The sequence below is a fragment of the Abramis brama genome (genome assembly GCF_963993115.1).
Source record: "Abramis brama genome assembly, chromosome: 9".
Taxonomy (NCBI): domain Eukaryota; kingdom Metazoa; phylum Chordata; class Actinopteri; order Cypriniformes; family Leuciscidae; genus Abramis; species Abramis brama.
The window spans coordinates 35101909-35120941 of record NC_139971.1 but is presented as its reverse complement, the minus strand read 5'-3'; the positions used below and the strand labels follow the sequence as shown (position 1 = coordinate 35120941).

Genomic DNA, 19033 nt, shown 5'->3' with positions numbered 1-19033 from the left:
TTTTCATCCAAACATTGATTATATTATACATTTTTTCAGATCATAAGACCTCTTCAGCTTCTAAATGCTGCCGTTATTCTGTTGTGTTCTGTTCTATTATATGCTATATTTCATTATTCTATTCTATTTGCATGCATATGCCCAACAAATGTTTTTTATTATTTTATTTTTTATTATTATATAACAAGCATTCATCCAGGGCACAAAACGTTTTATAAAACCGTACAAACTGTACTGAGTACTCACAGAAAACACAGGCAAATGTAAACTCAATGAAAGCAAAATAGTCAGACACCAGGTGAACATTTCATGTGAACATTTTGAGTCTAAATAATAAAACACAGACGGTATGCTCAATTTCAGCGTTTACCTCTGTGTTATCATCACTTGTAGGCCTACTATTATGCAAGCACTCAATAAATGACGCCATCTGGTGGATTTTTTTTTTTCTCAATCTATAACCTTTTCAATTTACTGTCCTCAATGGTGTGGCTTTTCGTGCGACCAGTGACTCGGTTTGACGGATTTAGCTGTCAGGTCTAGCCTTAGACGGGGATGAACAAGAAAAAAGTAAAGAGATCCGTATTTGCCCCTGCCCATTATCTCTCAACAGTACAGTACAGACACGGTAAAGGCCTAAATAATTTTATGTAGTTATTTTTTATTTATTTATTTATTTATAGATACTTGTAGTGGAAAATAAGTTGTCTTTTGTTTATTTTCTGCTATGTCAGTTGAGCTAAAAAATAAAGTTTAATAAATACTAGCTCTCTTGAATTAATTTAATTACATCGGCCGGCGGCTATATATAATTACACAGAGTAATACATATGTAATACAACAATTTAAACAGTACACCTCTCATAATTGGTGTTACTCACAAAATCTGATTCGTCAACTGCGCTATTTGACTTTTATTTTGGAGATTGCCGCCAGGAAGTGCTATGTCGTTCGCACCGGAAGTTGAATTATCAGCTGATCATGGTGTTTTGGATGGAAGTTGTTTTTGGAACGGAGGGGCTCTTTCTTTATCATCTTAAGCCAATCTTAAACGTCAAAGACACCGGAAAATAAAGCTGCATGTAACAGTGCGGCGCCTCCAACAACCGAAACGGCCGAACGCGGAGAAATCCGTGTTATTATGAACAGATGGTCATAAGTGATGATCTGTTTGCTTGCTGTTGAATCATCGGAAAGAAAGAAAACAACGTTAGGCGAAGCTCGAACGACTCACTGATAGTCTGATGTGTGTGTCTCGAGTCATATAGACCGGTCATAAAAAGCTTAAATGCATGTAATGTAACTGTTTGGTTACGAAACGGTCTTCGTTCGCTGTAATAAATAGCAGCTTACGTGTTTTATGTGATTCTGGAGTAAGTCAAAGGTCAGATCAAAGTGTTTTTTTCTACAGCAGACATCAGTTTTATAAATACTTTAATTCCATTTATGTGAGTTATAAGATAATTAACGCCTTGAATTAATTCATGCTTAAGAAAGTTGATAAAAGAGCAGCAACTTGTAACCAATTCTTCCTTCCTGACATCAGCTCGCTGTGACTGACATACCGTTTACTTGTCTAATTTATTTAAGCTTAAGTCATATTGACCTTTTATACGTGTGTATCTGTTATTCGTTTTATAGTGTTATTTATAAGTATGGTGACAGTGGAATGCGTTGATAGCCGGATTGCTTCACTTGTGTTTTGACATATCTGACGTCAGGGTGTCGTGTGTCACTCAAACTGTGTTTAAAGTGTGTGGGAGCTTTTTAAACGTACTACTTCGTTAAAGTTGGACTCGTTGATTTAACGGTGGATTATTCAAGATTTTGGGAAGATTCAGATCTGGCACAGTCAGAGATCCTCGTTGATATCCCCAATTTCTCCCCGCCAATGCTGGATCTGGAGGTCGTTCCTGAGCGATCTTTGGGAAATGAACAATGGGAATTCGCATTAGGTGAGTGTGGACTAAGTTCAAAATCTGAAGTAACATTGCATGTTGCACACACATTGAATTGTTATTGACAGGATGTTTACTATTTGAAAATAAGCTGTTTTATTTGACTGTATTAATCAGTTGCCATCTGGATTTCACAACTGCACCACATGCCTTTTGACACGGTCACGTCTGAGGTTCTCTTGACCTGAAAAGGGTCTCTGTTACACTGAATGAATTATTTGGCCCTTTAGATTTTTCACTGGGGCTGGTACATGCTATTCAAAGATATTCAAACATGATTACTCATCATTCTTTTTTTGAACTCATCAGTGAATTTTTAAAATTCATGTGCCCTTGTAATCTGTAACCAAAATAAAAACCCCTCTCTCTTGCATCTTTTCTGATGACGTGTTTACTGGCGCGAGGGCGAGACAACCTGTCACTCACATGAGATCACAGCAATAGAGTGCATTAGTGCCCGCCCACGCATCAGCGCCATTGGTTCTGGAAGTGTTTTTATTTTTTTCACTCATTTCTCCCATAGGGATTTAAAAAATAAGTCTTTGTTAAAGGATTACAATCCATGAACTAAGCCAATGAGCGGCGTGGTGAATCACAATATTACAATTTTTGATTTTAAGCACAAAAAAGTATTTGATAATCGGACAAAAATACAGTGGTACTAGACTTTGCACTTAATGGCTTTAGTGAGGGAAAGAACTACAATCCCATGAAGCATTGCGAACAGCAGTGGAGAAATATAAAACTACTAGCTAATAAAAGAAAAATTGATATATATATATATATATACACACAAATATTTAAGTATTTTGAGATCTTATGGCGACTCAGTTACATCTTTTGCAGTGCTTAATGGGAATTGGCAGAGCTAAAGAGCTCTTTTTCCATGTTTAGCTTGTTTCTACTTGCTGATTGGTGGAATTTTCTGTACAGCATAATGGTGGGTAATGTAGTTTTTCACCATGAATTCTTCTGTTCGGATGGAGTGATGAATGGAGTTTTTGCTTCCAGATCCTGACTATAGCAAACCCCAATGATCCAATTAAATCCCGTGCTACCTATTTTTTTCTCATTCGAGAAGGCGTTTCACTGGTATATACGTCACAATAAGCAAGAAAAGATCACAGCTTCCATTTCATGTCGACTTTAAAAACAATTTTATTGTTTATCAGCTGGGGGAAGAATCGCTCTCAAAGTGATTCCAACAATATTGTTCCTTTGTGTCATTATTGTTAAAGTTTTGGTGTGGAATCCACTATTCTTTTAGAGTAAGAGGACATATTTTTGTTCGAGCGAGTAGCTACTTCATGGTTATAGTTATCGTTTTTAGTGTGAATGGACCTTTAATGTTCAATTTAAGTCATTTTTGGATGTACTAGGAGCTGTGTTGTTTTTTGACCATTTAAAAAAAAAAAAAAAACACTCAGTGGCACCTGACCAATACCACTCCACTATTCCAGAAAGCTGATATTCTGTTATTTTCTTACATACTCTACATGTTTGTGTTATATACCATGAAATTATTATATTTTTACTATAGCAGCTTCTAGAGCTGTTGACTCCACTTCTTTTATCATCATGTGAGCCGAAACCTGACAATCTATTTGTTTGTCTGGATTTGTTTCCAGGGATGCCATTGGCCCAGGCCATTTCCATATTACAGAAACACTGCAGAATCATCAAAAATGTCCAGGTGCTCTACAGCGAACAAGTAAGGATGTGCTATTACTATTATTTTCTATAAATGTCAATGTGCACTGAAGTTAATCATACAGATTTTTTTTGTATCTTTATCTGACCTGTTTCTCTTCCCCAAACAGATGCCACTCAGCCACGACCTCATTCTCAACTTGACTCAGGATGGAATTAAACTGCTGTTTGACGCCTGCAATCAGAGACTGAAAGTGAGAGACAGCATCTGTGTGTGTGTGCACACGCATGGTTTATTTCTTACACCCGTTACATTATGTTCCAAATATATCTCCATCGTTTTTCAGGTCATTGAAGTGTACGATTTGAGCAAAGTGAAACTGAAATACTGGTAAGTGATCTTATGTTTTGCCACAATAGTTGCGGATTACATTTTGTTTCTAGATGTTGTAGATGTCACACTCTGTAGATCTACCACTAACCACTGTGTCAGCCACAGAAATGTAAAATTACCATTTTCTCTGTTCATTACAGTGGAGTGCATTTTAACTCTCAGGCAATAGCACCTACTATTGAGCAGATCGATCAGTCCTTTGGCGCTACTCATCCAGGAGGTGAGATTTATTTTCAGCGTTAGTTATTTGTCCAGACTCTTCATTGTTGTGTGTGTGTGTGTGATTGCTGGGGGATTCATGTTCTCTCTTTCCAGTCTACAATGCTGCCGAGCAGCTCTTCCACCTGAACTTCCGAGGGCTTTCCTTCTCCTTTCAGCTGGACTCCTGGAGCGAAGCTCCTAAATATGAGGTGAGACTATGTTCCCTCCCTGTGTTGTTCATGCTCTTATAAAAAAAAAGTTCTGTTGTATTACCATTAGATGGAAAACCATGGTTCTGAAGGATACCATATTCATCATGGTATTTAGATGGAGCTTCAAAGAATCCTATTGGTACATATCCCAAGAAACATGGTATTGGTATATATCTGAATAAGCATGATATTTTCAATTTTTTTAAGTGTTTATTCTCCCTTCTGCTTTGTATTTGTTCTGTGCACAGACAAGTAGAAAATAGCCCACTGCCTTAAAAAATGTGACTTCTGTATTGTTACATGTGATTTAAAATACATTTAAAGCTAAATATTTAGAATGGTTGCAAAAAATAAAGCACTACTGTATTACTAACGAAGTAAACTACAAATAAATTAATAATAATAATTAGCAGTCCTGGTGCCAGGATGCAGTTTTGTGAGAATCTTCAATCTGATAGTTTACTTTGCTGGATATAGCAAATAATGACAAAATAAATGATCTTAATTTCACGATAAGTATGTGATTAATTGCAATTAAAAAACAATTAAATCTATTGACAGCCCTAATAATAATAAATAATAAGACACAAAATTAAGCATTACTTTATTACTTATAAAGTAAAATAATACTAATAATAAATGAATGAGATATTACTTTATTATTAAGAAAGTACTTTAAATAAGATAAATACAGTAACACTATTATTGCATGTAATGCAATTATACCAATGTCAGTGTTATGTTAGTATTATTTATATACTATTATAGTTTCTGTATAATGTATTTATATTTTTAATTAGGTAATTTTATGTTTTAAGTCTTCATTTTATTTTTAGTAAATTTCTAGTCATTTTTTATGTGCTTTTGACATTTTTATTAGATTTTAATTAGTTTGAAATATTAATAATTAGGTTTATTTTTTTGTAAATTTAGTTTTAGTTCAGTTTTAGTGCTTAGATGCTCACATCATCTTCATAGTAACGTATTTTGGATAAATTCATACATCGGGCCAGGGTTATTTTATCATGAACTGAAACTAAAACTATGAAAACATTTTTCTGCATTGAAATAAAGCCAAAATAAAAAAGTTCAAATTTTTAATGTAATATATATATATATATATATATATATATATATATATATATATATATGGGCTTTATTTCAATGAACAAAGATGTTTTAATAGTTTTAGTTTCAGTTAATGATAAAATAACCCCTGCCTGATGTATGAATGTATCCTGTGATGATGATGCGAGCATATTTTCACCAGAGTAGACACCTGCACAGACACTGCATTCTACTACTAGCTGTTTTGCTTTGACAGCCTAACTTTGCCCATGGCTTGGCCTCCCTGCAGATTCCCCATGGGGCCACTGTCAAACGGATGTACATTTACTCCGGAAACAACCTTCAAGAAACCAAGTAAGATTTGTGCATTTGTTTGGAAAATTGAGGCCTTTGTGTGAGGATAAAAATGTGTAAAAATGCCATCACTAATGAATGATTATATGCATAAGACTATTGAGCATGGATGTGTTTACTAACAGACCTTATTATGTCCATTTGTAATGTTGATGTGGCCCAAGGGGAGCATTAATATGCATTTAGTCTGTTACCTTGGGTGTCTAGTTTTGATTGTTCAGTTTAAGAGTTTGGTGAGAACCTCATGGGTTGCATTTCCACAAGCAGTGATCATTGTAAATTATATATTTCTTCGCAGGGCTCCGGTGATGCCTCTGGCCTGTTTCCTTGGTAATGTGTATGCAGAGAGTGTGGAGGTGATGAGGGATGGGGCGGGACCCATGGGTCTCAAACTTCGCCTCCTCACCGCAGGTAATACAAGCAACCCAAACTCATTCACTAATGTCAGAAATCATTTCGCAATGGTTCTATTAAATATGCACATGACTAAATTCATTGTAAGCATGCACACCTTTTTATAAGAGTTTCATATTCTCATGAACTCCCAGAATGCACAATACTGAGATTTTTTTAGATGCCTCAAAGGAAACTTTTCATCACCAGCTCTTGTCATCGCCCTCATCCTGTACTTTGTAACCACTAGAAAACATTTAGTAGAAAACCATACTTTGATTCCATTCAAATTTCTATGTATTTTAATTAATCATAATATGCCATTAACAAATATGTATTGTTTTGATGAGGGCAACACAGTTTCTTGTTTTTGCCATGCTTCTGTGTTTAAAGGCATGCCATGACATGTTATTTCCTAAGCTATGCTGTGCTTAGAAAACTAGCATTAGTAATGTGTGCTTGTGAGATAAATACATTTTTTTGCTGATTATTGTTTGATTGTTAGTCATCACCAACATAAACAGACAACATAGGTTTATTTATTTCACTTTAGCATAAACCAGAGCTGGAAAAATCATAAATGTATTGATCTTAACAAATATGTTTATATAGCTTCTATTATCAATTCTTTGGTCGTTTTCCTGGTAATCAGTGCTGTGTGACTTTAACTACTATTAATAGTCCAGTGGTTCTCAGCTGAAGGGTTGTGACACAAAACTGGAGGGTTGTGAGTCTGATAGGTCTGAAGGGTCACAGACAGCAAAGAAAAACCTGCAACTATGTAATCATGAATTGAAATGATAGCAAAGTACTAAATTATTTTACTGTTAATAAATAATATTAATATTAAAACAAGCTCAGGATTAAAATTGTTTATCATAACAAGTAAACAGAAATGTCTTTAATAAACATCATTTAAGATCTGTTCTTTTTTGTTGTTGTTGCAAAGATGTATTAAATTGATCAAAAGTCACAGTAAGGCATTTACAATGCAAATATTTATAATGTTCTTTTGAAATTTCTATTCATCAAAGAATCCTGAATTTTTTTATCACGGTTTCCACAAAAATATTTTATTTTCAACTTTGATGATAAGAAATATTTCTTGAACACCAGATCAGCATATTACAATCATTTCTGAAGGAACATGATGTAACACTGAAGACTGCTGGTTGGAAGGCTGCTGAAAATTCAACTTTGCCATCACAGGAATATTTTAAAATGTAATAATATTTCAAATTTTTACTATTTTTAAAGTATTTTTCATCAAATAAATGCAGCCTTGGTGAGAATAGGATTACAAAATCTTACAGGCCCCAAGCATTTGAAATGGCAGTGTATGTTTATTTTTATTTTTTTCATAACCGATTTTGGTTCTGCGTTGGGTGTCCAAAGTAAAATCTTGGTGCTGTAATCCAGTTTATAAGTGATATCCAGTGGTCCAGTGTTAATGGAAATTGAATTGGTAAACAAATATGCTGTTTGGAACGCTGCTTTGTCACATTGTATGTGTTACTTCACTTTCTCAGGATGTGGCCCTGGAGTGTTGGCTGATACGAAAGTGCGGGCTGTTGAGAGAAACATCTACTTTGGAGATTCTTGTCAGGATGTTTTGAGTGCTCTTGGCTCCCCACATAAGGTCTTCTACAAGTCAGAGGACAAGGTAATGACCGATCCAATTTATACACAACACACTGTAGATTAATCTCAAGATGAGCAAAGCTACATTCTCAGAAATAAACCCGGACATTCCCTCTTCACATTTACTCTGTTTGTCCTGACATATCTTTTCCTTTTTTTTATGTCTCAGATGAAGATCCATTCACCCTCCCCTCACAAGCAAGTCCCGTCCAAATGTAATGACTACTTCTTTAATTATTATATTCTAGGAGTGGTGAGTATTAGCTTTAAATAACTCGATTACTTAAATGACTATTTATCATAGCATGCTGTTAGTGTAGCTTTTGTTTGTTCAATTTGCATAAAGCCATTGACCTTTGAGCATTATGTCTCTATATATCTTTCAGGATATACTCTTTGACTCTTCAACCCACCTGGTCAAAAAATTTGTCCTTCACACCAACTTCCCTGGTCATTACAATTTCAACATGTAAGTCTCATTTCTTTGCTGCATTGTATTGGTCGATGCTGTTTAAAAGGTCTGGAAGGTTTGCAGTCTGGACATATTGACTGAATATTGATTTTCGTTTAAGTGAAATGAAATGATTTTAGAAATATGTGGTTACAGTATCACATACCACTTTATTTACACACTTTATTGCCCCTCACTCCCATCTCAGATATCATCGGTGTGATTTCAAGATTCCTCTTGTCATTAAAAAAGGTTAGTCTATATCAGACTCTCTGCAATAGATCGTAATTCTCTGTTGAGTCTCTGTGGTCTTTTGTGTTTGTCTCATTCTTTAAAATTCTGTTTCAGATGGAGCGGATGCTCAGAGTGAGGACTGCATTCTGACCACTTACAGCAAAGTGAGTTCATAGACAGTGTTTTATGTAACACATTATATACACATGCATTAGATGTTATGTAGTACTGTATGTGATAAATAATTAAACATTTTTAAGTAATTGAGTACTGTGTTTTCAACCTTTGCACCCAGTGGGATCAGATTCAGGAGCTTCTAGGACACCCCATGGAAAAACCAGTTGTGCTACACAGGTGAGAAATGTATATTTTGGCCACATATACAGTACAAACTGTTTTATTGACATCTTCCATGAATGAAATACTGATTGAGCCATTACATGAGACATGATGCAATTCAGTAAGTTGTACTGTATCTCAACATACCTTTTGATGTTTATGCATGTTCATGTGCTATAACCTGTATTAAAGTGGAAGAAAAGATTTGCGCTGCCGCTTGAACTGGGGCACTACAGCGATCTGTTATGTCACATTCAAGAGCATCAAAACACCATTTATTGTTTGAATTTCATGATCAAATGGACAGAATTTGAAAGCTGAGACTTTGTTTCTTATCAGAAGTAACAAAGCTTTGTTGGATGCGAGGCGAGTGTAAGGAAAAATCTCAGACCTGGCATCCCTGGCTTGATTCATAGGGTCAAATAGAGCCTGCTTTAACATCGCTATTTAAAAGTGTTATTGTCCTAAATTCAACACAGGAGGCATTTTCTTCACACACAGTATGCAGTCTGGTAATCAGTCTGACACGTTTTTTTCTCCTATTGATTGACAGGATACAATTGGCCCTGACAATTGGCCGATAGTGAAAATAATTGCTCTAAGCGATGTTGGGTGACGTCACTTCTTGTTGACTTTCGAAGTATTGTCAAACAGAACGGAGGCATAGCTTGACCCTCCCTCCTCCTCATCCCGTCCCCTCCCCCTCCCCCTCCCCCTCCCCTCCGTGCTTCCTGAAACAGTCATGAACGCCAGCCTGGATTTACCCACCTGTCCACCAAAAACAGCCACCTGAAAGTCAGATTGGAAGCCCTTCTGCCGGCGGAGTTCTCGCCACCTTTTGAAGGCTTTTCCGATGTAAATTCGGTATTTTGCGTATTCCGTCTCCTTTTCCCTCTTCTTGCTATTTGTTCATCGGAACGTCGTCTCTTTGGTTGAGTGTCGGCCATATCAAAATTCAAGAGAATATAATTCTAACGTTAGTCATTGTCTAGGACATCTCTCCTCTATCTCTCCTCCACCCCCCCCCCATAATGCTCTGATTAATGGATTTATTGTGCACTGCTCTGCAGGTCATCCTCTGCAAACAACACCAACCCTTTTGGTTCCACATTTTGTTTTGGACTGCAGAGAATGATATTTGAGGTATGTGACTGGGCCATCTGTGTGTACTGTTTGTTTTACTTAGTTAGCCTGTATAAAAAGTTGCTTTTAAAAATAAATAAAGATATTAATTTTACAAATAAATGGCAGATTTGGTTTTCATGTTTACAGTCCAGTGAAAGTATCATTTGCTTATATTAAGGATGTACTGATATTAACATTTTGGATGATGCCGTTAAATGCATAGTTCACCCAAACATTTACTCACCCTCAAGTTGTTCTAAACCTGTATGAGTTTCTTTCTCCTGCTGAACAGTGAACACAAAAGAAGATATTTTGAAGAATGCCAGTAACCAATCAGTTGATGTCCCCCATTGACTTCCATAGTATTTTATTTTTTTCCATATTATGGAAGTCAATAAGGTCCATCAACTGTTTGGTTAATCATATTCTTTTTCATAGTCCATAATATTGGCAGATAACCATATACCATAGCTCATACATAGCTAAGCACTTATTGGATCTCATCTCCATACTGTTGCTGTTGTTACAGGTCATGCAGAATAACCACATAGCTTCTGTGACTCTCTACGGAGCGCCTCGTCCAAGTAGCCTGGCCCGTGCCGAACCCAGTGCCCACTGAGGAATCCGCCATGCCCACGGTGCCCGTCCAGCCCTGCAGAGCCTCTGACCTGACCAGTAGAGTGTGCCTTCACTCACTGCTGCCATCACACAAGCTAAAGCAAGACATGCTGGGAGTTTCTCTGGAGTTAAACTCTTCCCCCCTCAATTCGGTCTCCTCAATAATAGCATGGAGGCTGCCCTCAGCCTGCTAATAATCTCAGATAACCATGCAAACCTGGCTCTGCCCCCAAAGCTTTAACCCAGACATGCATCAACGTCATCATTGTTATAGTACTTGTGGATGCACGGTGATTCATTTTCACACAAGCAAATTTGTGTATTCTTTTTTTTTTTGCCCAACCTTCTAAATTTCCATACCAGACGCACCAAAGGGCGAACATTGAACCGATTTCTCCTCTGCACGCTAAACACTTTAACCAAAACGCACACGCATTCAAGTTCATTTGCTTTCCTATGCGCAGAGGATGAGAACAAAGTCAAATGAGGACAAACTTTTGCCGCGTAAATTCAACGAGCGTGTTTTGTATGCATTTACGGAAGGTTACAAGCACAAGCTTGCACAGTGTGGATCCAGTGCTGTGAAAATGTTCTTGTGGCACATGAGCAGGCTCACATACACACATAACGATTCATAAACCCATTTCATACCAAGTCAGCAGCACAGATTACCTCCCATTTCGATACCCCACACCCGCTTGTGTTGATTCCGTTATTGTTTTGTTGTTCATGAGCTCATTAGTTTTGAACATTTGCACTAAAATACACCTAATTTACTTGATAATTGTCTCCTGTCCACTAAGGAACATTTTAATTGCGAGTCTCAGAGAGAAAGAACGGCGGGGGAGGGGACGACGACGTGCAATCTGGATTTCAAAGCTAGTTGCAACCCAGACCGGAGAGAAAAGCCATCCACCCATCACTGTTTCTTTTTCCCACTGGATGTCATGCCGTCAATTCTGTTTGCGTCCTTTTATTTTGTTCCAAGTAGAAAGATGTGAATTTCTATTCCCTTGTTCAGTATCTTAAAGTCTTAACTGCAGAACTGTTTTGTCACCTGATTGCCAAATCATTAGCCAAAGAAGAAACAACAGTTAGCTCTTTGACATTTTTAACACCCACAGTGTAAGAACATTCCCTTTTGATTTGATCTATTAAGTCCCTGAATTGTTTTTAGCATAGCAACTTTTTTTATTTGAAGCTTTCTCTCTCTTCAAGATTTGTTGCTGTTGTTTCCATAGCAAGTAGACGTGATGTTTTCTCAAGCACGGTGTGTCCATGTCTGTACAGATCTGTAAATAGCGTGCAGAATATTCATTGTTTTGTTGCCCTAACGGTACCGTATCAGATCAGCTGATGTCTGGAACTCCCCAGACTGCTTACATTCTGAGAGTTTCTGGTTTCCTTTGCCAGCTCTTGAGGGACAATATAGCAGCTTCCCTCGAGTGTTGTCCTAGATGGCGTAGCCTACATTTGACCACTTTCGGAGATGACTAGAGCATTTTAACTTCAGTAGATGGTTTGTTCACCTCTAACTACTGTTCATTGCTTTGCTTCCTGGCAGCGTAACCACCAATGGCTGTCAAGCTCCACACCTCTGGTGTCATTCCAACCTCCCTTCAGGCTTCTGCACTGTGTGGTTCAGGCTAATTCGGGCATTTAGCTTTCTGTTACATTAACCTGCGCCGGAAGACCGTCAGTGGCGTTTTTAATATATTTTACCCTTAACTTTTGGTCTTTTACAAGGAAGATGCTTTTAACATTGTGCCTCATCTCCCACCGAGCCTGTCTTGACTTTTTTCTCTGTAAATGAAATGTTTGAACTGCTTTGTGTATGTCTGAGCATGTAAAGCTAAATTAATAGTTATAGTCCTTTTGTTTCCGAAAACGTACCTGAATATTAGAGGAAGAAAAAAACGACTCGTTGGGTATTGAACTCTTTTCATGAAGCGCTAGTTTAATGTGTTCAGTGTATTTAAATTGATTATTGCAGTCTGCGTACAAACATGTTACAGAACATGGAGATTGCCCTTCGTGATCTGAAGTTCACAAAAGTGGTTGTGGTGTTTCTCTCTTAATACAATTTGTACTTTTTGAAATGGATGTGGAGTTCCACTTTAATATGGTTAGGTCTTTAAGCAAACTGTTTAGATGCACAATTGGAATCTCCGTTGTCGATAAGGAACAACACAACCGCTTTTTATTGTCATTTAGGGATTGTAACTGAGGGGGGGAATGTGGTCTGATGGGCTGATTGCCTGCCCAAACTCAGGTGGATGTTTTTTTTAAATGCCAGGAGCAAGTGAATGCTTTTCATCAAATGGGTTTTGGCTGTATTGTTTCTTCTTCAGACTTTATCCTATTTTTGCATCGGAATGAATGAATGAATGATCATCCTGAGGATTTTAATTAGAAATGGACAAACTCCATACAGTGTAATGCGCATATTAATGCTATGTATTGTATTCCTCTATATTGTATGTTCTTCCCCATCCTCCAAAAAGTGATTATTTTTTGTGGATTCAGTACATTTAACCCATTTCTGGAAGTGGGATTTATCCTCGATTAAAAAAAAAGTGTGTATCTAAATTGATTGCAATGTGGTGTTTTGTATCACAGATATTTTTAAATCTGTAGGTTTAAGGAACATGTACACGGAAGATCAACATTTATCAGGCAATTTTTGTTGTTGTTTGTTTCTTTTTGTTATGTTTTCAAAGCAATAATCATTGCGTTGATGGAGTATAAATTGGAATGGTCTGGTTTGTCAAAAGCTCCGAGTGGGGCAACAATGCTGTGACCATTGGATTTTAGTTTCCTTGTTCAATCTACTGAAAGCATTATAAATTTTTTTTTTAACTGCTAATTTTGCATTTTGTTCATTAAAACTGTTACAGTGTGTTCAACAAAAATATTTAAAGAATGGATGTAATAAATATGGGGGGAAAGAATGGAGGCGTCTTTTGTCTTTTGTTTAAAAAAAATTATTCACTTAATTTTCATGTTCACAGGACTACTTTCAGAATCATTCAATTCAGTTTAATGTAAATCTAAAAGACAGCAGGTCATCCAAAACAATGCAGCACACTAATCAGTCAAAGAAAAAAAAAAGTGGTGCCATTTGTCTAATAAAGGATATGCATACAGTAATAGTCTGTTCTATATTACATAACTCAGTACTTTTCAATGCATAACATTAGTGTCCATTTTGTGCATACAAAATGTGTCTGATTCCCTTGCACTTCTGTACAACATCTTTATCATTTAGAAAAAACTCTGCAGTAATTTCCAAAACAAATAGAGAATAGTTTGAGTTGGATATAAGAATCATCTACAGAAGCTTTTGTGAACCTTTTTTCTTAGATTTTATATTTTAACTTTTTTTTTTAAACGGTCCAAAAGCCTGAAACATTCAGATATGTGTCAATGCAGATCACTTCAGGAGATTTTCAGCGAATAATGACTTAAATATCTCACACAAAGCTATCATATGGCTTCAGAGCATTTGGAATATAGCTGTATGAGTTGTACCTTTGGAGCAGGACAGTTGATGGTCATTGGATGTTTTCTTTGTGTGAAAAAAAGAGCAGCATGTTCAAAAAACAATCAAGAAAGGAAGTCATATAAATGGAGAGCCCATACGACGTGGTGAAAAAAAAACAGATATCATGGCCACGAATTAATTGATTTCATAATTTTAGGTAAATTGTGGCCATGTTGTACTGATTCATTCCCTCATTTTAATTTAGTTAAACCCTGTGGTGAAAATATTTTTTTAAATGTTGTTTATATGTCTATGTGGTGTTTTTAATATGCTTTAAGACAAACCATGTGCAAATTCATGTCAACACCATTGCTGATTTTTTCCTCCTTAAAACTGCAGTGAAAGACGGTTCGAAATGGCTGGTGTTTCTTACATCACAAACTACCTCGTAACCAATCACGTCAAGTGTGGGCGGGCTTTAGCATATCATTAACTTTGCTGCGAAGCAGGGGAGTCTCAAGACGAGAAGCCAGGTTATCCCGGTATATTTTTCTGTTAATGTGAAAAATTGTGTACATTTAGCAATATAGCGAGTGAATTATGTATATGATGTATATTACGATGTTATGATGAACTATTTGCCTTTCTCCACTGACGCTCTAAGTTGTTTAAGTAAGATTTTCAGAAGTGTCTGACTCTAGCGTGAACATGGTTTGTGTAATGTTAGCAACACATTAGCTGTTTGATAACGTAGTCAAGCAAAAGGCTAATCATATCAATTACCGTTATGTGTCCGATGTTGTAGAGAGCGATACATAAAAAAAACGCATTACCATTCTGATTCTTTGACTTGTAGAGGAGCCTTTATAAGTGAGTGTGGGCGGGGCTCATTTGCATATTCATGTATCCGCATGTACTAAATGAAGCAAGTGTGTAGAGATACATTCAAGCTATTTTAAGGCATGAATAAATATTTTCACAGGAAAAAACTTATGCCATTTTGGTGATCAAAGATGAATTCTAAAGGACAAAATTATTGACTACAGGTGGACTTTAAATCACGTCCATGACTTAACTAAACCAACAAATAAGTACAATGTGGCCACGATTTAACTAAAACAATATTTTTCCTCATATGTGATCCCGGATGACAAAACCAGTCACAAGTAGCATGGGTATATTTGTGGCAATAGCCAACAATAAATTGTATGGGTCAAAATTATCGATTTTTCTTTTATGGCAAAAATCATTAGGATATTAAGTAAAGATCATGTTCCATGAAGATATTTTGTAAATTTCCTACCGTAAATATATGACATTTATTTTTGCGAGTGAATGCAGCACAATCGCGAACATAAATGGACTACTTTAAAGGCGATTTTCTCAATGTTTCGATTTTTTTGCACCCTCAGATTCCAGATTTTCAAATAGTTGTATCTCGGCCAAATATTGTCCTATCCTAACAAACCAATGGAAAGCTTATTTATACATCTACATTGATTGAAATGTACTTTGAAAACCCATTTGACTGGTTTTGTGGTCCAGGGTCATATATTCCCTGTCCGTTTTATGTTTTATTTTCACAGTACAGTCATTTTCTAGGAGTTAATGCTCCACAAACACTTTTAACCCATAGTCGTTGTTCCTAAGCTTCTCCTTTGCCTTGTTCTTAGCAGTCATCTTGTCTCTCCATTGAAAAGGGAAAACCGTAGGATCCTGACTGCTGTGACACTGAAGGTTAGGGTCATGCAGAAGGTTCCACATGAGCCAGATCTGTGGGACGGTCAAGCTGTGCACCACCATCAGCTCTCTGTAGAAGCAGGGGTCAAAGACCTGGAGGTGGGGGGCAGCGGACGGTCTCACAATTCCAAAGGTGCGGAAGCCTTCGTGGCGAGTCGGCTTAAGGTCGATCCTCAGCAGACACATGCCCAGAAAGACATCATCAATGGGGAAGAGTTCCACCTCTTTGCAGGCGAGGTGGAGCTTCAATGCGGTATATCCCGACATGACAAAGCCACCTCCGCCAGCATAGGACGGGTAGATCCCCTGGCCGTAAATAAACTCGGGGATGAAATACTTGCTGTTGCGCCTGCGAATTGGTCTTGCGTGGACAATGATGTCGCCGACAAAAAGATCCTTATTGATCTTTTGACCCTCAAGCATCTCCAGGATATTGTCGATGTTCACGTACACATCTGCGTCACCCTTAAAAATAAACTTTGCTTTGGGACAGCTAACATTGATCCACTGTAGGAAGTGGATTTCTTTTAGTGTCAAGTTGAAGAATGTGTCTTCAAAGTCCCACAGGAGGATGTCGTGAAAAGTGTGGCTCTCATATCCCAAAAGTTTGTCCCATAATGGAAGCGCTGTTTGATTTTGGGGTACACCGAGAAGAAAAACTCTCCTGACGTTCACGTCTTTCTGGAACACACCTTCTCGTCCCCATGTGCGTCGAACGACCTGACGTTTGTCGAAGTCCGTTGCTACTGATTTTATGGCGATCAACATGTAGGGCGCTCCTTCTGGTCCAGAACACTTTGTAGGCTGATCGATTAGCAGCTTGAAGTCCCGTTGGTCTTTTTTTCTAAGGTAATCGTAAAAGTCAAAGGAAGCATGTGTTGGTAGCAGACTTGCTGTCGTTGAGGGTTGGAGAAATTTAGACTTTACTTTCTGAGATTTGACCTTTGATGGTCTTTGTGCTTTAGGCTTGATCTTAACCTCAGGCTTGCAAGGAGGTATGTCTGGAGATTTTGAAGGGAACGGCTTTATTTCCAGTCCCTTTGGTGCTCCACTGAGGAGGGTTCTTGAGCTGGTGGACCCATGTTGAATGTGCAATGTCCCCCATACGGGAGTCATACTTTGATGGGCATATAACAGCAGAAATAGCAGCACCAGCAGAATTAGGGAGCAAAGTATATCTCCCTTTATATAGACCCTTCTCATGGTGTGACCGGTTTTACTGTTATACTCCCATGAAATTCGGTAGAAGTCTCACATTCTTCTTAAAGTGTTCGGATTTTTTCACGGCCGTAGTAGGTTCTGCTAAATAAAAGTACAAACAAAAGTCTGTTAAAATAAATGCACGATAACTGCTTGAAAATCATCATTTAGGTTGTATTTTTCCTCCTAGAAATAAATTTCATGCTACGTTTAACCTCTTAAAACACATAACTAAATCTCCAGTTATACTTAAAAACATGTCCGTAAAACCAATTTCCTATTGTGTAAGATATGTCTGTATTTGAGAGGCATCACAAATACTTCTTACCACAGCATCCTGGATGTCATCAAACAACAGGAGACACAGGATATTACTTGACTAAAGTTATGCTTCATAAACGGCCAGGACCGCATACTTCTATGAAACAGGATACAGAAACAATTTATGACAGGAAACACATCTGACCAATTTTGGAACTTAATAATCTTTTCTGGCACTTCAAAGTGTAAAAAAAAAAAAAGGTTAAAACTGTGGAAAGAGCTTAAGTGTCTCTTTCATGTGTTATTCACAGAAATATACCTAAGTAAATACAGTTGCTTTTCCAAGTCATCAGTCAGTTTAAAAAAATGCATATGGAATATATCAATATATCCAATTCGTCAACACCACATAATGACACATTAAGACAGGGTTTCTAAAACTCGGTCCGGGAGGGCCACTGTCCTGCACAGTTTAGCTCCAACCCTGATCAAACACACCTGAGCAAGCTAATCAATGTCTTCAGGATCAGTAGAAACTCACAGCTAGGTGTGTTTGATCAGGGTTGGAGCTAAACTGTGCATAACAGTGGCCCTCCAGGACCGAGTTTGAGAAACCCTGCATTAAGAGACGTACTACTTCATTCCTCAAATATGTTCACTAAAATTATTAGCTCAATTGTCTATTCTGTAACTACATAGTTTGTAAGTATGAGTTATTGAATCATTTAGTCAATTGATTCGTTAAAAACAGCCAAAGCCAACTTGTGTGCCTATAAGTCTCCCGAAAGAGTGTTTCTAAGCATTTTTTCCCCCACTCATATGACAACCCTGTACTGTGTTTGCTCTACAATTGGCTTTATTATACTATTAACGAACAAGATCTGGTTCAGTTCGTTAACGAACGAGTTTATTCTGCCTCGAAACCCAAAACAGCGACTCGTATTTGAATCTGTGCATCCGAACAATTCGTTCGCTTAAAAGATTCATTCAAAAACAAACGCGTCACAACATCCATATATTTTATAAGCTTAAAACAAACTTGTGTAATTTAAACATTTGAAATTTAGAAATAACACTAAATAACTACAATTTCATTTTAGTTACAATCTTTTAAAATGTACTAACACTGCCTCGTGTGATAAATAATTGTTACCCTTCAGGATCGTTATTATAGTGCGTCTGCATTTCAAGTTGCTTTCTTTTTTAATTACATTTTCCCGTTCAGCTTTCTTTATAACGGCCTTTCATTGTTTCAAACATACATTTACAAAACTTACCCAGATGACGGCGTACCAGGAGAGCTATGACAAGACAGCACTGCAACCAGATCCAAACATCTGCTTCCACTATTAAAGCTGCTACACGAGACTGTTGCGTGTGCATGTTTCAGAAAGAAAATTTCCAACTCGCTGAAATGCGCTACGTTAAAGACATCTCTGTTCGCATCAGTTATGTTCGTAAGAATGTACATAAGTTACAAGCTGAAGACTTCTTGCACATTTTTTAAAAAGTTATTTCATTGATCACGTGACAGCTCGAAGTTTGTTGGGATGCACCGCGCGCCAGATGCCAGCGCAGCAACTCCTCGCGAGCCGGGAGCGAGGACAGGGAAGCGAGAACGCGCAAGAAAATTATGAATTCAGGAGAGGCCCGTTGCTGCCCCTTTCGCTTTTCCATAGTGGTAAATAAAACTAGATGTAACCGTTTAAC

The 19033-nt window shown here is 37.4% G+C and overlaps 2 protein-coding genes across 4 annotated transcripts; one reads left to right on the top strand and one right to left on the bottom strand.

Annotated features, from left to right (window-relative positions):
* The first annotated feature begins 949 nt into the window (after positions 1-949).
* Positions 950-13589, top strand: phaf1 (phagosome assembly factor 1). 2 transcript variants are annotated; one of them, XM_084124796.1, is made up of 16 exons: positions 950-1955; positions 3587-3669; positions 3779-3862; positions 3956-3999; positions 4143-4222; positions 4318-4412; positions 5773-5837; positions 6136-6248; positions 7760-7893; positions 8041-8124; positions 8258-8340; positions 8531-8574; positions 8671-8720; positions 8852-8910; positions 9966-10038; positions 10550-13589. In XM_084124796.1, the coding sequence occupies exons 1-16, from the start codon at positions 1892-1894 to the stop codon at positions 10637-10639; spliced, it is 1245 nt and encodes a 414-aa protein (XP_083980922.1). In that variant the 5' UTR covers positions 950-1891; the 3' UTR covers positions 10640-13589. The 2 variants fall into 2 exon arrangements, with proteins under 2 accessions (XP_083980922.1, XP_083980921.1); XM_084124795.1 differs by having other exon boundaries at positions 971-1955; positions 5740-5837.
* Positions 13590-13654: 65 nt separating this feature from the next.
* b3gnt9 (UDP-GlcNAc:betaGal beta-1,3-N-acetylglucosaminyltransferase 9) lies at positions 13655-18945 on the bottom strand. Of its 2 annotated transcripts, none has more exons than XM_084124793.1 (3): positions 18601-18945; positions 17391-17480; positions 13655-17164 (listed from the first exon to the last, which is right to left on the bottom strand). In XM_084124793.1, exon 3 carries the CDS (start codon positions 17063-17065, stop codon positions 15728-15730), a length of 1338 nt encoding a protein of 445 aa, XP_083980919.1. In that variant the 5' UTR covers positions 17066-17164; positions 17391-17480; positions 18601-18945; the 3' UTR covers positions 13655-15727. The 2 variants fall into 2 exon arrangements, with proteins under 2 accessions (XP_083980919.1, XP_083980918.1); XM_084124792.1 differs by having other exon boundaries at positions 13670-17164; positions 17391-17477; positions 18601-18736.
* Between the last annotated feature and the right edge of the window lie 88 nt (positions 18946-19033).